The 20,643-nt window shown below is 43.7% G+C and overlaps 1 protein-coding gene across 1 annotated transcript in view; it reads right to left on the bottom strand.

Moving 5' to 3' along the window:
• The window catches only part of FNDC1 (fibronectin type III domain containing 1), a 1,187,183-nt gene that overhangs the window by 21,280 nt on the left and 1,145,260 nt on the right, over positions 1-20,643 (bottom strand). Inside the window, exon 18 of the mRNA XM_085611596.1 lies at positions 9,424-9,585. Within this exon, the coding sequence (XP_085467722.1) occupies positions 9,424-9,585 (162 nt within the window). The remainder of the gene's footprint in view (positions 1-9,423; positions 9,586-20,643) is intronic.

The following is a 20,643-nucleotide window of genomic DNA, read 5'->3' as shown; positions in this document are numbered from 1 at the left end:
TATTTATATAATACCAGAGTTACAGGTATTTTTGCAATTTTTCCAGTTGATACAAAATAATATATGTGGTGTTCAGACACAAGATATAGAGCCAGAGCATCAATGAACATTACTAGATTTAATTGATGCAGAATTTAATAGATAACTGTTGGTACTGTACCCTCACAATACAGCTACTATATATTGTTGTAGACATGTCAAGTCAATATTAATTTATTTTAGAAAATTATTCATCCACAAAATGGGCAATATCTGGATAAATTACAATGTGTTGTCTAGGACCTAGGTTTGTCGGATAACAAGGCACCTAGGAAAAATTGAAAGACCAACCTCATAACGTTTTGCATATAAAACAAATGTTCACACACCAATCAAGTACATATGGCATGAAAGCTCTCATAATATATACATTCTGTGCGACTAAAGAAATCACTTCACCCATAAAAACATGACTCCACCTGTCGAGGGCGAAAGTGATGAAACAGGCAGATAACAGTACAAAAGTACTTAGTAAATGTTTCCATAAAGTCAGTGTTTCTAATCTATCTATCTATCTATCTATCTATCTATCTATCTATCTATCTATCTATCCATCTATCCATCTATCCATCTATCCATCTATCCATCTATCTACCTGTCGATCTATCTCTATATCACTCAGTGGCAAGAACCACCTTCTTGATGTGCTGGCCACAACATGGCCAACACGTTGCGGCAGCCATACAGGACTCAGGGACATGGTCCTAATTAACATGCATTGTACTGAATGCCGGGTTTGGATTACAAAAAGGAGCACATATAAATGGTGATAACAGATTTTATTTGCAGTATAAATAATGGTTTTGTGGTGTTTATCTCATTTTAGGAATTCTGGTGAGTTCACAAACGATTTAACCCTGTGGAAAATGCTGACCCTCTGCTGGGATTTTCTAATTGAAAGGTGCTTTAGAAGCTAAAATGACAGCACATGTTCTATAATTCATACTATCGTTCTCAGCCATGTTAGGTTAAAGTATGATATTCTGAATAAAACATGTACTTTCAACAGCAGCAGCAACCTGTCAATTGATTCCCCAGTGTTCTACTGTTTTGGGTGAGCCTGGCTTCAGTAGCTAGTATCGAGGTATGGGAAGACTGGTATTCCCAACCTCCAAAGATGGGCTGCAACCACCACCATCACAATTGTGAATATCTGAGGTGCACTGGTAAGTCCAAAGGGGAGCACAGAGATGTGAGAGGGATGTAGCCTACCTGAAACCACAGGTAACTCCTATAGAACTGCAGGACAGGTATGTGGAAACATGCGTCATGCAGGTCCAGTGCTACCATCCAATCTCCTGGATGTATGGCAGACACCACTTGGGCCATGGTGAGAATTTTGAACTTTTCCTTCTAAAGTAAGAATTTCAGAGGACAAAGATCTAATATGGGACGAAGGTCCCCATCCATTTTTGGTAGCAGAAAATATCAAGAGTTGCAAAAGTCCTGATCTCTAATGCCAGCACACTCTCTATTGCTCCCTTGGCTAAGTGTGTCTGAACAGCTCCATGGAGTATGGACAAGGAGTCCTCCTGGAGGTGTTGTGGCATGGGTGCTCTGTCAGGGGAAAGGGAAGGAGGGGAATAACCATGTTCCACCATCTGGAGCACACATTTGTCTGATGTAATGCTCCACCAGCTGGGAAGTGAGATGCCACTTGACCTCGTACTGGGGGATCAAGACCACCAAAGAACAAATTAAAGTGGTTTTGTGGCAGCTGCAGGGAAAGGGGTTGGGATCTGGATAGTGTGCTTTGCCTGGGGCCTGAACGTTTTCATTTTCCTTTGGATGATGTCATCAGAGATGTCATCAGTGATGTCATTTGAGATGTCATCAGTGATGTCATGAGTGATGTCACTGACCATGTCATGAGTGATGAAATATGTGAAGTCATCAGCAGTGCATTGCGGGGGCGCGAGTTAAAGTTAGCTCAACTAACTATAACGGCCGAATTTCTTCGGTTTTGTACCAGTGAAATGTCTTACTAACTATAACATCCCTGAAACCTGTGGTTTTTTTTCAGTGAATATATATATATATATATATATATATATATATATATATATATATATATATACATATACATATACATATACATATATATATTTATATACATTACCTACTGGCACTTGCCTGTAGGAAGACCTGGTCTGCTTTTCTATAGGCGGAGTGCTTTTGGGTTTGCCGAAACCTTTGTCCCCTTTTGATGAATCTCCATGAAAGTTTCCCCCAAAAAGTTAATCCGTATAGGCACATTCGTGGAAAGTTTTGGGGTGACCATTCAAGAGGGGGCATAGAAAAAAGGGGGTCCCAAAATGTATAATCTCCATGCATTTTCCATAGACTTCTTTAAGACAGGTCATAGCAAAAAATGCTGAACAGAACTACAACACATTCTGAAGGTATCTAGATTTTGGTCCACAGATTGTGTTTTTTGTGATTTGATGTAAATACTTTCAGTAATTTTCGAGATATTGAGAGTCAAAAATAAAAACAATTATATATTTTGGCCTGTTGGGCTCGTGAGAGTCCCGTGGGTGTCCCGTCAGAGCGTGAAATGAAAAATGGAGCCCGGTGATTGGTCGAGAGACCCGTTTTTCCCATGAGCCTTCACGCTCTCACGGTTCTTTGGAGTCTCACGAGTGCTCTGATTGGCTGGCTGTTGGAATGTCAGAAATCAAGTGCCCGCTATTACTGTTTACTGTGAAAAATTAGATATGTTGTGGAAATTATGTAAAAAATCTATTTAAGAGGGCAGCAGAAAGGCATGCTGTCCCCATAGATTTAGAGAGGAGGTGTCTAAGGTATAACTACTGCGATAAAAATTAATCTATATTGTTTTGAACTAAAGTTTATGACCTCGGGGCACTCTCACGCAATTGTGAATAGTAATAGGAGGTAGATGAGTTCTGAATACACTCCATTAGTAGGAATGCATATTGTGGTCATTGTTTTTGAGAGGAAGTGTGTAAGAGATAAGTACTGTGATGAGTAGATGGTTAATTTCTATTTTCCAAAAAAGGTACAATCTCATGAGACTCTCGCAAGATAGTATGGAGGGAAGTAAAAAAAAGGGTGAAGGCTCAACCAATAGCTACCATTTGCATTACATGGTTGAAGAAATGCTGTGATGTGATTGGTTGCAGAACCAGGGATAGTTCACATTATTTTTGGCTATTTGGCGGAGAAAAAGCATGTTGCGGTTGTGCCAAACAGAAGTGACTAAATTTGGAACTGTGTCAGACTGGTTTATTCAGCTGCATATAACAAGCTGCTCTAAGTTAAAATAATTAAAAATATACTTTATGAACTTTTTTGATAAGTGTCAGTTAGTGCACTACTCTTGGGAAACAAATTCTATACAAGGTTTAGTGAGTGAAAAGCTGTTTGTAGAGGAGTGTGTTTTTAATCTAGGTTTTGAGAGGTAGAGTTTAGAGTGAAGAAAGATAAAACCAAGTATTGAACATTGTGTTAAAAAATGAAATGTTCAATCTGTGTGCAGGTGTAAGTAAAAGAGGTAGTGTTTCTGAAATTATAAAACAAAGAATCTGCAATCTGTTCATACAAGACCTAGTGTTTTTATGAACCTTACTGTGCACATATTCTTTCCCTATGAGATGTTTGAGTGGGGATATTGCTATTTCTAGAGTAAAACACTGTGCTCACTGTTAGGAAAAGTGTGTCTAGAGGAATGTATTTCTTTAAAAAACTGTTATGGATCAAGTTTGATGACATGTTATAATTTAATTGTGACAAAAAATGCTCTGGTTGAGGGTGTCGAATTCTTCAAGAGAATAAAATATGAAGATAGTGGTACAGTACTTATAACTGTGATTATGGATGAAACATTTACAAAAGCTTTAGAGTATATAGTGATGTGTCACTGTTATTAATTGTTGATCAGTATGTAACTTTCATTTTTGGGGGGTTGTCTTTTTTTAAGAGAGAAATGGAAACAGAAATGTTGAAAAACAGAAGTATCATGTCACAAATAAATAGAGAAGAAAAACAAAAATAGTTCACTTTGGAAGAAAGAAGGACAAGTAACTGTGTGGAAAGCCAGGAAAAAACAATGAATTGCACAACTAATGTTGTTGATACTACCTACAGCTACATCTGTAACCTTGAAAAAGCTTGTTCTGGGGAGCTCTACTTGTTTTTGATGGCAAAATGATCTGTTTACTTAAACAGCAAAAAAGTGTTTTATTTAGAAAATGAGGGTTGGTATCTGCTGAGCAGGGGTAGATTCCTGTAATGGTGTAACACCGCAGGGTGTTTCTAATTTCCAGACTGAACTCCTTTTTGCAAATTTTATCTTATTTTAAGTGACTCTTTTGCCACCTGCCTGCCACAAAAAGAGTACTGAAGCAGATATTGTTTGGCAGGCTAAGTTGGCTGAAACAAAGGAGATCTACATGCATCAAAATCCAGTAGGCAAATGAAGGAAAAGGGGAGAGAGTGTTGGTGCCCGAGTGAGGAAAACATGTTATAGATTAGTTAAGTTTGTTGTTCTGTTTGTTTTATAGTTTGCTAATGTAGTTGTTGTTTGTAATGTTGTTAAATTGTTTTTTTGTAATAAAAAGTTTTAAGTTACTACTGATGAGGTATGGGTGGCAAACTCAGTTCCGCTGGAAGAATTTGCGGAGCATTGCGACTCTGCTGCTCCGCTTGGAGCATGGACTTGAGCAAACACTCCTCAAACCACTGCATAGCTGCGTTTACCGGTACCCACTATGACTTTTGAGTCAGAAAAATACTCGATTTGAGCTAGATTTAGAACACCTCAAATAAATGTAACCTTCTGTGGCGACCATAAGAAAGTGATCAAGGAGGAGACTGGTATGTCCCTGGGGCTAAAGGGCCGGAAATAATTGATGCATTTGGATGTTCGTAATGAAGTGGCAAAAGTCAGTCTTTTGACAGCCGTGATGGCATGGATGCGGCCGAGGCCTGGATGCAGGCAGGATATGGCAGGCCCATTCTGAGGCCCCTGACAGGAGATCGTGGGGCATGACCAGACCCTGATTGAGTGGCAGCATGGCTGCAACAGCATTGTCCCTTTTGACTTGTGCATGACTATCTGAAGCTGTTTTGAAAGCATTTGTTCGTTTAAAAGCCAGCCAACTAAACTTAGCATTTAACGGACATTGCATGACATCTGATTCTTTTTTAAATATGATGATTCTGCGTATATGTGTTATTGGTTGACCTTACGTGCCTGCCAGTCAGGATTGCACTTTTTGGGGTGTTAGTGGCACCTGCCTAATACAAAACCAACAAGTCTAGAATACTTGGAAGAACAGGATTTGATTTTACTAGAATACATTGAAAACTCCCAGGATCCTTTTCTGTGTTGTTTTTCCTGTTCTGCCTTTTGTGTGACAGCTTTAATAATTTCACACTGGCCTTATCACTTCCCTCCATATTAGATCAATTTACATGTTTCACACTGTACACACCCTCCTGAGCTCACTAGAGTAGACCAGTTTGGTTTTCTGCCTGCCTGACCATAAAATTGAGTCAGCACATCTCCCAAATGTTTTGAAATTACCCTTATTGTCCTCTGCCATCTGCCAGAAGTATTGCTTGGACTTCCGCAATAAGTTTTGTGACTGTCGTCTTTATGTGGGATGGGTTTGCTTTGGGTCTCTTTTGACATAGAAGCCAGCTTGTTTTATTTGTACGCGGAGGCATGTGTTGACTCATTTTGTGGAGTGTGTTGATGTTGGGTTAGAGACTTTGAATAGCCTTGAAGAGCCCAAGGATGATTCCCAACTCAGTACGAGCTGCTGTTAACATTGAGCAGTGCTGGCTACCCGTGGAGCATTCTTCATGTGGAACAAGCGCACCAGTCTGCAGGTAAGGAAAGAGAATGGTTGCAACAGTGAAAAGAGACCTTTAAGTGCCATGACCTACACACAGGCAGGCATAGGAGAAAGAGGAGGGGGGAGCTAGTGGGCATGAGGCATGTGGAGGAAATGGAGTAGGGCCCGGGACCAGGGACGCATGGGCACTGGGCACCATCTTTGGATGTGTCCCATGGGGGATAGACTTTGTCTCAGAATTAAATGAAATGTATCTAGGTTGCACTGAGTTGCAGAGTGCCATCTAGTGTAAAGATAAAGTATAACTTTGTGTTGAACTTATACCGTGGTAAACCTGAATCTGCATGAATTAAAACATGGCCGAACAGGTGTGTCAAGCAGCTCCGCCTGCCCGCGGAATTTCAAATCGTTTTTTTCCCACTAGCTAGTGCTACTGCTTTGAAGCCATATAACCCTCAGGACCAAACCATAATTGTAACTGATGCCAGTGGTTATGGACTGGGAGCTGTGCTCCTGCAAAGGAGTGAAGGCAAAGAAAGGGTGGTGGTTTTTACATCACGTACCCTTAAGGGTGCAGAAGGGTCTTATTCCACCATAGAAAAAGAAGCTCTAGCTTGCTGGTGGGGTGAACAACGTTTTCATGTTCATGTTTGGGGCACAAAGTTTGAGCTTTACACAGATCCCAGACCTTTGTTAGATATATTTACTACAGCAGGAGCTAGTAGGGTTACTCCACGCATTGTTAAATGGCTGTATCGTCTACGAGAATTCTGGTTTGATTTGAAGTATGTTCCTGGAGCGAAGAACGTGAATGCTGATTGTTTGTCTCGTTTACCTGTAGAGGGGAACAGTAAGGATTATAAAGATGATGACGAAAGGATGGTGGCAAACATTGTTGATGTATGTCAGGCCATCAGCAAAAATGAATGGAAGGAAGCCATTGCTTCTGATGTTTTGATGGAGGTGATCAAACCTTTGCCTACAGCATTTGGATGGAGATTGGACGATGATGTCTTGATATGTGGAAGGAGTTATCTGTTGTGGATAATGTTGTTAGAAGGTGTGACAAGTCGGTAGTGCCTGAACCTTTGAGGATCAGATTGATGGATATATTACATGAAGGCCAGGGTAGAATGTCTGCAGTCAAAAGAAAAGCAAGAATGGACTTTTGGTGGCCGGGCATGTATAGAGACATAGAAAGATTTGTGAGGGAATGTGTATCATTCACGTGTATTGATAAATCTCATAAATTGAGAGAGTCTCCCATAACTCCTGATAAATTTCCAGAAAAAGTGTGGGAAAGGCATGCCATTGATATATGTGGTCCATTTGAGAGTTTAGGAGTGTCTCAGAAATATAGAATAGTAATGATGGATTATTTTTCAAAGTGGCCGGAGGTGGCATTTGTCAGCGAAGTCAAATCCAGCAGTCATTGCATTTTGTGCGGAGATTTTTCGGAGGGAAGGTTGTCCTGCCGAAATTCTCACAGATAATGGTCCTCAATTTATTTCTGAGGAATTCAGTGAATTTCTCAAGAGGTGGGGCTTCAAACACTTGAGAACCCCTGTTTATCATCCCAGTGGAAGCGGTTTAGTGGAACGCTTCAACCATGTTTTGGGTGATAACATTCAACTAACCATATCCATGAATGGGTGTTGAAGAACACAAGTTAAGAAAATGTTGTGGAATTACCAGACCACTCCCCATTCACTAACAGGGGAAACTCCATTTTGTTTGCTGAAATGCAGAGTTCCCTGCACTGTGGCTGTAAAAGCGTGGATGGCCAGGAGTGGTAAGAGGAACATCAATGATGAAGATATACGCACCAAGGTGGAAAAATATCTAGATGCCTATCAAAAAAGGCATAATGATAAAATAAGACATTGTTGCAGAGTTTATAAAGAAGGTGATTTTGTGAGATTGTGTTGTGGTAATATTGTGAAGAAGAGTATTTCCAAGTTATCTGAACAGAAGGAGGTGGTAAGAGTTGAAGGCAATTTACTTAAGTTGTCTGATGGCAAGTGGTGGAATGTGTGTAAATCTGTCAAATGTAATGACACTGAAGTGAAAATTTGGATGAACAAAAATTCTGAATTTACCAATAATTCAAGTGAAGTCAGTAGAAGAGTTCCCAGTGAAAGTTTAAAATGTAGACCAAAGAAATTGGAGAGTTATGTTTGCAATTGATTGATAATTTTAATGCATTCATATATTACATTATCGTTGCATTTTAATAGTAGTAATTTTTATTCTTTATTTTGTCAATGTTCGTTTATTTCCTTTTAAGAGGAGGAGATGTGTTATGCTTTCATATATTCTGTGTTCTTAATGCTTCTCTCTCATAGCCTAGCAACAAGGTTCTACTGCTGGAATCTGGAGTGTAGAGTCCATCAGTGAAGCTTGGCTGAGGAGCTGAGAGGCTGGCCGTTGGGGGTTGTTGTACCAATTTGCAATATAAATCATCTAAATCCTGGAAGTGTGTCCTGTTATCCCAAAATATACTCCACTTTATACACTAGTAATTACATTAATTATCATAAAGAGAGGTATGAGCAGAGAGAGCGGTCTCTACCCACAGCCTATTTTGCAGATGTGTTCCTCTGGGGAGATGTCTGAGCTGACCTGGCAGTCTTTCTATACCTTAGTCTGCATGCTTCTCCTCCACGTCAAAGATAAACTTGTTTGTATAGAGTTTAATTTCTCACTGCAGCACAGTCCTACATCTGTCATTCAACAGAGATGTCCTATATCTGTCATTCAACAGAGATATCTCAGCAGAGATGTCTCATCAGAGAGGCCAGTTCATACCAACAGACTACTGTGCATACTCATTGTCCAAGAGAGAGATCTAAGGATAGGGACCAGTCCATCACCACAGCCTACTACACGCACCCGTCATCCCAGAGATAGGTCTCAGTGGAGAGGCCAGTACCTCCCCACACTCTACTTTTTACACCTGTGATCTGAGAGAAATTTCAGTGTAGAGGCCAGTTTCTTCCTAAACCCTAGTACACTCCTTCATTTTATGAACGTTTTTCATCCCTCCCTTCTTTCCCCACAGTGCTTAGAGGGTGCAACGAAGAATAATGCACTGACTGAGATCAAATAATATTTAGCACTCCTTTAGAACTCAGACTAGGGGGTAATTTCACTGCATATAGGATACAATAGAGACCCACCATTGTTCTCTAACAAATCATATTAGTATTCGTGGTGCTGTATATGTTTCAGGTTTAAGATTAGAGTTACCACATAATTCCGTAATGAATGAAGACCTCTACGAGGTTTAGAGTACAGAGTTGAACCTAAAGGAGAGCAAATCTAACATACATTATCTTGGCAATGTGTGAGTGTGTAAAGAGAATATTTGCTAGAGGAAATTTGGTAAACTATACTCCAGATTATTTTGTTTATTTAGGTACCAGAATATGCACCGTCTGCTTTGTTCCACTGAATTACATTAAATGTAAGATTTAAATTAGTGATATACTTTATCATTTCACTTTGCAAAATATTACTATTAACCAAAAGCAATTCCTTAGACAGCATTAAAAAGTACCTCTTAGGTTATCACTGAGGTAGATCTTATATCTCAAAGAATTGCAAAGAACAACGCCGACAAACTTCCGATACCACGTCCGCTTTACATATTGTTTTCCATAGCATTCGGCATAAGAAGGATCGTATTTGAAAGCAAAAGGGATCCAAACTGGCTCACCACCTGAAAAAACGACAGGCATAAAATGGTAAGAATCATAACATGATGATATTTTATCAATCAGTATTGAGTTTAAATACCTGAATTACACAATGCAACTTTAAGGGTGGACATTTCTTTTCTAACACCAAAATATATATTACTTAATGGCACTAGAAAATGAGTTGTTTTGCCTACAATGATAATAGAGACAACAGTTAGCTTAACAAGAAAGTGTCTTAGAATAAACCGAGTAATACAAATGTCCATGCAATGGCATAAACCCATGTTGTAGATATGTATGTGATTAAGTATCCTCTGCCATATATAATGACTCTATTGCAAGTCACTGAGGAGTTCCAAGACTTTATAGAAAAAAAAATAAGGCCAAATTCCTTTAAGATGTCAGAGAACAGCGAGGTGACTTGCAACAGCTTTATAATGTGGGGCAGACTTATAATTATTCTTTTTAATGTATGGTCGCATCATTACTCATGTCCTAAAAACCTAAAATTATTGATCTCTTTCCTGTAATGCAGATGTAAATCCAGAACCTATGGCAATAAATCAAGCACACCAATAATGAACTATAACTGTGAAAGAGCAAGCATCCTGTAATAAAAGGCTTCTTTCTGATAATAAGGTTTCAATTCAGGGATCAGAAGAGCTGAGAACCTAGTTCTCGTTTTCAATATTTAAACAGCACTTGTAATTCAGTTCCATAGCCTGCCTTTCACACTGTTTTCTGGCTCTGCAACAGGCATTGTAACATTACAACCCAACACTAATAAGTTAGAACAGTTGAGAAGCTGTGTCATTTTCTAATTGCAAGTGACTACTGATGTTATAAGTAGACTATGTAATGTCAAAAATAGAGATTTTTTTCTATACAGGGATTGCAGGCTTTAAAGCATACCTTGTGTTTTCAAACAAAACATCAAGGTTTCAGTGTAAAGACGAGATTGTCTATATTCACATTAGGGAGGTGGCAATGGAGCAGGCGCACCTGGTGCTGACTAGGGGTAGGCAGAATTTGCGAAAGCGACTTTCGCAAATTATCGTGAAAATGTTAAAAATCTCCGCAAACACGCGGAAATATCGCGAAGATGCGGAAGTTTTTTTCCCGCCCGTTCGCGGTATTTTCTGCGTGGTCGCGGCTCGCCAACTTACCCATGCGGTTGCTCGTGGGCGCAGCCATCTTGTTTTCACTCTTCTCAAGGTGCATGATCGCGAGAAGAAAGACGTGATCGCGCGACGCATGACGTTACTGCGGACGCGAACTGTCGCGAGACAGTGCAAATGGCTACCAACAATCCAACATCTCGTGGAGAACGCGACCGGACCGGGAAAACTTGTCGGCGAACGCGGGGATTCAGGTAAGGCGAGCACGCGCGCGAGAGAATGTATTATTTTGCAGCGCGAGCAAGAAACAAATTATCGCTAAGCTGCGGAATGCGGAAATTTTGACATTTTCGCGCTCTCCGCGGAACGCGAAAATTTCAAATTATCGCAATTTCCGCGAGCGGAATGGAAACTTAGCCCAGGCCTAGTGCTGACCGGGGGGCAAAGGGGGGTGGTGCTGTGCTTACAAATGCAGCCGCGGCCGCAGCAGGTAAGAGCGGTGGGTCTGTGGGGCCGGGTGGGGGGGATTTCGAGAGACGACCACGAAGGAAAATGTGTCATTTGTTTAATTTTCTCTCGTGGTTGTCTCTCGAAATCCCCTCCCCAACCCTAAACCCCACCGCCCCACCGCTCTTACCTGCAGCGGCCTCTGCTGTACAAATTACTTATGGGTGTACAAGCCCTTTCTGCAGAGTTCCTTGTATGTCCAGCAGTTTTCATGCAACAATAAAGATATTAAGACAATTCTGGCAATTAATGCATTTGCTAGAGCAAGATCTTGTCTAGTGGCAGTTTTGACTCATAATAAAGTAGCGCAGATGGTTAATGTGCCTGCTGCAACGAACATGTAGCATGCAGATCACAGAACTGAGTGTGTTTGAACTACGAGTATCCCTATAAAAACATGAATTACATGTCAGAGAGGGGATATGGAGAGATGAAGGGCACTGTTGGAGGGTGGTAGTGAGGGAATTTGTGGAGAAGGAGGTCATGGGGCGGGGCACCAACAAAGACTGTCACACTGGGCGCCATCAGCGCTAAAGCCGGCCCTGATTCACATTCAACACTTCTTAAACAATGTGGAAGGAAGGGGGCAATGAAAAAATTATTCAGTATGAAATTATGGTCCAAACTTATTTTGTTCCTCAACAAATACGTGTATTTTCCTTTGTTGTGAAAATTTCTACAAATATCGGAGCTGAAATAATGGATTAAAATAGATAAATTCAAGTAGTGCCTCAAAACTAACAGTGAAAATTAAGATTGCAGCTCTGAAAATCAAAATAATCTTCCACAATAAGTCAGGACTTCAGTTACTTAAGGCAGTTTGGACAGAATACTCAAAACATAAAGGGGCCTTTTATGATGGTGTGCGGATCGGCGATGGTGATCCGCATGACATAACTCCCCGCCCGCCCATTTACCCCCCCCCCCCATATTACCTTGGCTGGGGGTACCGCGGCAGACGGAAAGACCATCCACCGCTTTTCCCCCGGCGGGCAATCATCACGATTGCCTGCCGGGCGGAAAAGGCCCACAATATGGTGGCAGTGCCTTGCAGGCACCGCCATCGATATTATGATGAGTGCGGTGTGCATGCCTTTCCATGACGGAGACTCTGCCATGGAAAGGCATGCTGTGAATGGCATTGGGGGCCCGTTGGGGGCCCCCGTGTGGGGTGGGGGTGGGTGGCTGCACTGGGGGGTACCTATGGTTCCCCACTTCATTGCCATAGACAAGGTGGCACGCACCGCGCAGTGCCTGTCACGTTGTGCATTGCAATGCACATCATGCACCTTTAACATTGCGGCGGGTGCTGTTTACAGCACCGCCCGCCGCAATGTTAATGGCAAGAATGCGACCGCCAGTGTGGTGGGCGCATCCTAATTTGCCTCGTGGGACTGCCGCACCTCTGGCGGTCGGTCCCATTTTCAGGTACGGTGTCCGCCCGCCATCGTAATGGGGCCCAAAGAGTGGGTGAGCAAGGTTCCTCTTACATATACACGACTACTGAATAATACAGAGTAATATGGTTTATACCAGCACCACACATACGCCAAATTTTGTCTACTGATCAAATTCACCCTGCAGCTGAACAAAACCAATAAAACACTCATGCCACCAAAAGGAATGTATGTGTTAGCAATATACTTGTGCGCAATGTCAATGTTTCTCGTTTCGTCTAAAATATGTACTAAGGCGCATCATAAGCTCATATCTAAAAGTGTAATTGTATGCTAAGTTTAATTCCAATTAGAAATTTTCAAGTTATAGTTAACCATAATTAAAGTCTGCTCACCTTCAGTTAGCCAGAGTAAATGTAGGCTTCAGTTAACTATTTTTTTATCAATCTTTCTTTTCGTTTCAGAAGTCAAGCTAACTGCAGTAGTTTGAATTAATGAAAAGCCTCAGTTGTTTAGTTTCATGAGAAATTTTTATTATGGTTCGTTTCACTGTAACTGATTAATTGGTTTCTTACACCTGTGCCTAAGATGGCCTAACTGTAATGTATCCTCATGTGCGAGATATCTGCAGACAGACTTGCAGATGTGAGCTTCCTTTGTGCGATGCCTGGGAAGTAGAGCGAAGACACCTTATCGAAAAGATGCTGAATTTGTATTGCTTTCCACCTCTTGTGCACTGTGGGCAGTATAACTGCTTGCTGAATCTTATGTTTTAATTGTGCATTGCTGATCTAGTTAATTTCAGATGCTCCTATCTATTATTTCGAAAGAAGAGACCTCTTCTACTTTCTTTGGACACCATGTTTGTTTTTGACCTGCTCATTGAGTTAATTGTTTGAGCAAATCTATTCTTCCTTGCCTGATGCATTTTGGTTCTGGCTTTAGAGGCTTTACATGCTGACATCTGCTTCTTAACTTCCACATCCTTTTTTGAATCTTCAGTTTAGCATTAGGGACGTTCCCCTTAGGGGAAAGGGAATCTTATTCAATTTGCATATGACTAATCTTTAAATAAATTTTCCTTGTATTTGCTATTTTGACCTGCTTTGAATTACACACAGCTATATTGTATAAATTTATTATTGACCTATGACTAACTTGAGTTAAGTTTTTAACTGTGCTAATCTGCTAATAATCCTTCATGGTTTGCAAATCTACTACCCTTGGTTTGTCCGTATGGAGCAAAATGTGCTTTACTGTGATTGATTCATTGTTGAACTGTTGATGTTAAGCCTCAATTCGAGACAAAGGTCCATCCACTCGAGTGCTGCTTGTACTCAAATTTGCACCAAGGATTTGTGCGATGCAAACGCAATGTCAATGCCAATGGCAAATGGCAGATTATAGTCAAACGTCTGCATCTGCGTATTATGATACTGATGACTGCTTTTGTATTGCAAAATTCTACATAAAAGGCACTTGGATCCCTGCTAATTAGAAGAGTTAGAATGGTGAATAGTGTGAGAAGAACTGAGTCTTAAGAACAGATTAGAAGGTAAAGGGGGATGGTTTCTGCCAATGGTCCTCAGGCAGATAATTCCATATTTAAATTGTGGAGTTTTTTTTTTTAATTAGCGCAGATTGTCAATGGTTTCACAAAAAACATACTAACAATAAATACAGACCTTTGCATCATCTCGTAAAACATACATGATCAATAACAAGAATACCATAATCATAATTCAAGCACAATACACCGTTCTTATGTAACCAGTACAAGCACCGCACTCTACCTACTACAGTAGCTGTTGCACATAATTCCTGAGAAATAGGCAGACATTTTGCAAGCATGACACCTTCATTTCATGACTTAAATGAGGCAATGCTTCATAACCCACTTGGCAGTTACCAACTGTTGACACACCTTGGGCAGACTGTTGTGGCAAAATTAGTTTGTCTCAGATCCTCAGCAGACGATAGTTCACAATTATAAGGTACTTTGCACACGCCGCACTTTTAAAGAGTCGACACATCCTTCTCACCCTACTAATGCCAGACCAGCACCCATAATTGAAAGAAATGGATGAATCCCCAACTTGAATATTGTAAATGTACGCCTTTCACTGGGCCATAAGCCCAAGTAAATATAGGACTGTGCTGGACACAGGATTGAAATAATAGATGTATATTGAGAAAATGGGTTGGTTTGCGATGACGGCAACCAGCAGTCCTGGATCTTTTTATATGTAGCCATTCACATGGGATTTAAATTAACTATACAGAATAGGCTGGCTTTGAAATATTTAAAGTAAGCCAAGGACTCACAGGATGAATGCCAGCTCTGCAAACAATCCAAGAAGGATCATTCAAATTCCCTCAGCCCACTTCAATTAGATGAAACAGTATGTCAGGAGATGCATAGGAACATTCCTATGAACATTTGGCGGCATGTTCAAACCTAATGGCCTAAAATGATACACCATTACCAAGGATAAACTCATATCGTCATACTACAACCTCAAGTGCATCATGATCTATGTTGCAGAAAGGAAAGTGATTGCAACCACATGTCCTAAGGAAGCCAAAATCTTAGCCAAAACTACCTTCTTAAATATTAGATTTAAATAACATCAATGTTTCCAATTAAAGCTAGGGCGAGAACCAACTAAGGGGCATATTAACAAGGTACGGCGATAAATATCGCAAAGCGCGCTTAGCGCTTGCATATTTATCGCCGGCTATCTCTGGAATTTATCGCCCGGTTTGCGCGTTATTAACAACGGGGATATCGCCGTTTTCCATGGTGGAAAACGGCGATATCCTAGATGATAGGGCCTGTGGTCTTAGCCTTAAAATCCACCCCCATGTTAAGTATGCCTTAGTCAGGAATTTAACAGACGTTAAATTCCTGCGTTAAGGCATACTTAACGCGATTTTAAAAATCGCTACCCTCCCTTGTTAATATCGCGAAGCTGCCTTCGCGATATTTTCCCAAGGGAGTCTTGTCAGGCACGCCTCCTTTGCATCTCATTAGGGATGCGATCGGAGGCGTGCTGCAAACGGGCGCTAAGTCAGCAAGACACGCGATAGCGTGTCTTTGCTGATAAGGCGATGAAATTATCGCCGCTTTTCGCCTAAAAACGGACGCAAAAGCGGCGATAATTTCATATCGCCGCCTTGTTAATATGCCCCTATGAGTCCTCAGATCACTTCTTACAGTGAAAGTTCAAAGTTCAGCCATGGTCCAGCTGCAGGCCAAAATATTTATGAATGGTAGCTAGAACCAGCTTTATAGCGCCCAATAACACGCAAAAATAATTGCCCTTTTTGTCCAAGTCAACGCTAAGAGGGGCATATTCTCAAGGAGTTATCGCCGCGTGATCAGTACTTTATCGCAGCCAAAGTCGTGATAAAATTACAGCCCCATTCACAAGCTGGTGCAAACAGCCAATATCACCAGATTTCCTGCGCTAGCACCCTCAAAAAACATCGCCACCGATGACCACGGCAACTATCGCTAATGAGATACAGAGTATGAGTTCCCAAGCAAAAACCACCACACCACACCACACCCCAACATTTGATGCCATCATCATCTTGGTACCCCAGTACCTATACGTCCACCACAATGCGCAGGAACAGCTGGAGACCAAGCAAGGACTATACGCCATAGCTGGATACACGCACGTGTTGGGGGCAATCGACAGCACACATGTCCTAATTGTGCCCCCTGGTGACGCAGCACACAATTACCGCAACAGAAAGCACACGCCTACCATCAATGTGCAGGCAACATCCGACCACCGTGGAATCTCCACCAATGTTGTCGCCAACTACCCAGGCAGTGTGCATTATTCCTTCATCGCCCGACAGTCCATCATCAACCAGCACTTCCAGGATGGCACCAATGGAAATGCACAGCCGCTTGGGAAGTATCAAATGAACACCCCACACACCTCAACTCACAACTCTGGCAATGCACATGTCACAAACTCACATACAACATGCAAAACAACATGCCCACCCACCAGACACGACAGCACAACTTACTATGGTAACCTGGGCTAGCCGTGAATATGAGCCATCAACGTCATGGCACCTCATCCACACAATAGCGGAATGTGGGGAGAGGTGGGAACCAGGCATGTGTGAAGGAGGCAAGTGAACCATGAATGGGAAAGTACACAATGCCAAGTGTGGCAGAGATGTGCTGGCCAGACCGCAGTATGCAGAACACACCTATATCCATGGCGACATACACCGCTGGTGTATGGAGTGTAGTGGACAGTGGACACAACCATGTCACCCCAGCCAGTGGGGGAGTTCACGGAAATGTAGCCTGTTACGTCCCCCTCCCATAAGCATGAGTGGAGTGGGCTGGCCCGGCGTACGACAGGCCAGCGTAGAGGTTTGAATAAAAAGCACGTAGCCCTGGACGTGGATCTCTTCCGGAATGCCCAACGTCTCTGCCAGGGCGGCGCCTCTCACCCTGCCACGAGGCCGACACCTTCATCGTGAGCGGAGTTGCCTGCGATCCTGTGTACCTGCTGTACGCCGGGCCGCTGGACCCCAAACCTTTCAAGCCCGCCCTACGTAGCCAGGCCCCACTGCTCACCTGCCGACACCGGTGTGTGTCAAGGAGGGCCCACCACGTGCCGGCGCAAGCTCCAAGCCCGAGGCCTGTGACCTTGGCAGGCTCCTCAGACCATCAAGGCCTCTGCGACACAGGCCCGCTTTAATCCTTTCTCGTTGATGTACCCTACTGCCGCCTCCGGCCTACACTACGGTCATTTAGGTCACACATTTGGAATTGCATTTGCATTTGATTATGCAATGGCAGAGTACACACATCATGGCTGAGTCATATCTGTGTTCTCCCTTCTATGTGGGGCCACCAACTCTGTGCATAGCATTCAAACTACACCTGTCTGTGGTCCCTTGCTGACTACCGCCTTCAGCCTACACTGAGTCCGAATAGGTCGCACACTTGGAACTGAGTCTTGATCCATGTATGCCAGAGTTCATATCCTTGCATGCAGGGAGAGGTGTAAGAGGAAGACGCGGTTCATTACGGAGGAGACAATGATCATCGTTACGGAGGTGATCGAACACTACCGACAACTGCTCTGGTGTCACTAACTCTGTGCATCGCGGACCAACAACATGTGCCTGTGTGCCCCTGCTGACCGCTGCCTCGGGCTGACACTGCGGTGAAGTTGGTCACACAAATGGAACTGTGTCTTGATTGCATGATGTCCGAGGCCATACATACATGGCAGCCTTTCACTGTACACCCTTCAATCAGGTGGCAGCAACTGTGTGCATAGCATCCCAACGACATGTGGATGTGGGCCCATGCGGCCAGCTGCCTCCAGCTTACACTGCGGTCCAGTAGGTCACACATTAGGAACTCAGTCTTGATTTATTCATGGCAGATTGTAAATCATTGCACTGGCCTCATCGCAGACTGCGTCCCGTTTCAGCTCCGTCTCCACTAAGTCTGTTCCTCGACATCCATGGACACTTTCTGTTTGAACTTTGGTGGTGACTGAGTCTATGGACTGGGGGTTGTCTTCATCATCATGTCGGTGATAAGGACTTTGGGGCAAAAATTAGGCTGCAGCATTCCACTCCTCAATTTGCTGCTTCTGGCCAGGTTCTGCCCTCTGCATCATGCCCTGGAGGACACCTTCCACTGTCCCCTGCAAGCCTCTGCTACATCCACCTTGGACATCGACGAGGACCAGCTTAGCATTTCATGTGCCCCTATCTCAGTGCACCACAATTCACCATTCCTTGCGGGTGTGCCTGTGCCGCCCGCAGTGCATTCGGGGCCACTAACTCTGTGCAGCACAAGTCAGGGACCCTGTCTGCTGAGATATTGGATGGCCTCTGAGATGGTGGCCTTGGGTCTTCAACGCCATGTGTCTGCGGCCCTGCGCTGTCCGCTGCATCTGGCCTCAAATATGGCCCCCAGGGCTCACACATCTATTTGAGTCCTGACCGGACCAGATGACGCATCACCGCAGGAGGCACACGCCACCACCGCCAGGGCCACCTCCAGACGACAACTGCCAGAGTCGAAAGTGTCTTGTTGCTAGACTATCAGAGTTGGTCTCACCTGTTGTGGATGCCATCATCTGCCTGATACCCTGCTCTGCACTCCAAGTGTCACTGACTCAGAGCACCACGACTCATGGACCGTTTCTGATTGAGTTGTGTGCTGTGGAGTGGTCATGCAGCAATATCACCTCAGGCAGTGTGGGAAACCTGGCACGATGATGAGGAAGATGATGCAGATGTAAAACAGCCCACTGCAGCTGCATCAGGTGTTTCCCGAAGGGACACAATCCTAGACATTTTCTTCACATGAGCAGGCTCAGCTCTAGTGCCCCAGTATCAGTGCACTGCAACTCATGGAAACTTCTGTTTACATGTTGGGTGACCTCTGTAGTTGATCACGCTACCACCATTATGCTCCACGGTTGTCTCTGTAATGCTGGTGTTTTCTGTTTCAGTTTCCATAGTGTTGACTGTACAAGTTGTTGCCAGAACCAGCTACTCCGTGCGGGCTGGCTTACACTCACCCCACACCCATCCAGCACAGGCGTCACTGTACATGTGTCCCTGCCAATAAAGGATCTGGGCTCACGTGCACGTAGCCAGTTCCACAAACTATCTCAGTGTGTCCTTATGGTCATTATGTATGCATGAGGGTCCCTGTGCCTACAACATTACATTGTGCTGTGTACAGCGGGTGCAACCATGTTACCTCTGGCAGCGGGTAAGACCGTGGGCATGTAGCATTGTCATCACGCACTCAATGCGTGGGAGGAGTGGACTGGGCTGTCGTACCGAGGTCCTGCGTGCGGGTGTGTATGATGATTCCTGGGCCTTGTGCGTGGTTCATTGCAGGAAGTATGCATGTGTATCTGTCGAGGTGTGGGTCTCCTGTGTGGGGGGTAGGTTGTCCCTGGTAGGACTTGAACACACATGTGTGTGGATCTAGTTCAGCTTCCATGTGCTCTGACCCCACCCACACCTGTTCGGCCACCTCCTTTTGGCATTCTGACACCTGGCATTGGAATGCGATGTGTGCAGAGGTGGAGTGTTGGGAGTCAGACGTGGAGGCAGGTGCTCCCTGCTGTGTGGTCTGTGCAAGGGATGGTGTCTCCTATATGTGGCTTGGCTGCACTGCTCCTGGAGGTGGGTTGCCTAAGATGTCCATGGGCTGTTCTAGGGCGTCGCTATCCAAGGTGTGGTGGTCCTCTCCAACATCACTGATGAGTAGTCTGGTCTGCTCTGCTGGAGGTATTGTTTGTCCCTCTGCAATGTGAAGGGGATATGCATGTTGACATTGTGTTGACATGTGTGTTGGCGCATTCTTCTGGTTTACAAGCAGTTTGCATGACGATGTTCATTGTGACTGTTTGGGAGGTGCAGTATGTTTAATGCGGGACAGTGGACATTTGGACTACATGACATAGGTGCGGTTGTACACGTACATTTCCATCTCGCAGTTTCCTGCTATGTTAGATGTGATAGGCCTGTTTCTGTGCATGAGCGGACCCAGTTGTGTCCTCTGTTCTGCAGTGTCGGTGTTGCACTTTGTTCCACATTGTCATCCGATGTGCTGTTATTGCTATGTGTGTGTGCTGCGGTGTGCCACGGGGATCAGGGACATGATCCAGGGTCATCGTGGTTATGCAGTGTGCTACACATCGTCGTGCATGTTTGCCATTGTGCCCATCTCCTCCCGTCCCCCCAGTCCCTGGTCGTTACTCACTCAAATTATGTTGTGTCAGTTCCTATTGAGCTGTGTCCGGACTCCCGACACCTTGCGACTTCTCCACCCTGATGAATGTGGCCTCCATTTCCTCCAGCTCCTCCTGTAGCGCAGGACTCCCACCTCCTGTTGTCGTTGCTGCCTTCCTGTTGGCAGCGGGTTTGTGCTTAGTTCTGCTTTTCACATCGTGCCAGCGCCTATTGTCCTCCTCCATAGGCCTCCTCAACACTCCGACTGCATTCACATTTGTCATATTGTCCTTCAGTGGAT

This window comes from Triturus cristatus, chromosome 6 (assembly GCF_964204655.1).
Source record: "Triturus cristatus chromosome 6, aTriCri1.1, whole genome shotgun sequence".
In the NCBI taxonomy this organism is placed as follows: Eukaryota; Metazoa; Chordata; class Amphibia; order Caudata; family Salamandridae; genus Triturus; species Triturus cristatus.
Note: the sequence above shows the minus strand (reverse complement) of the source record. Positions and strands in the feature narration are given on the sequence as shown.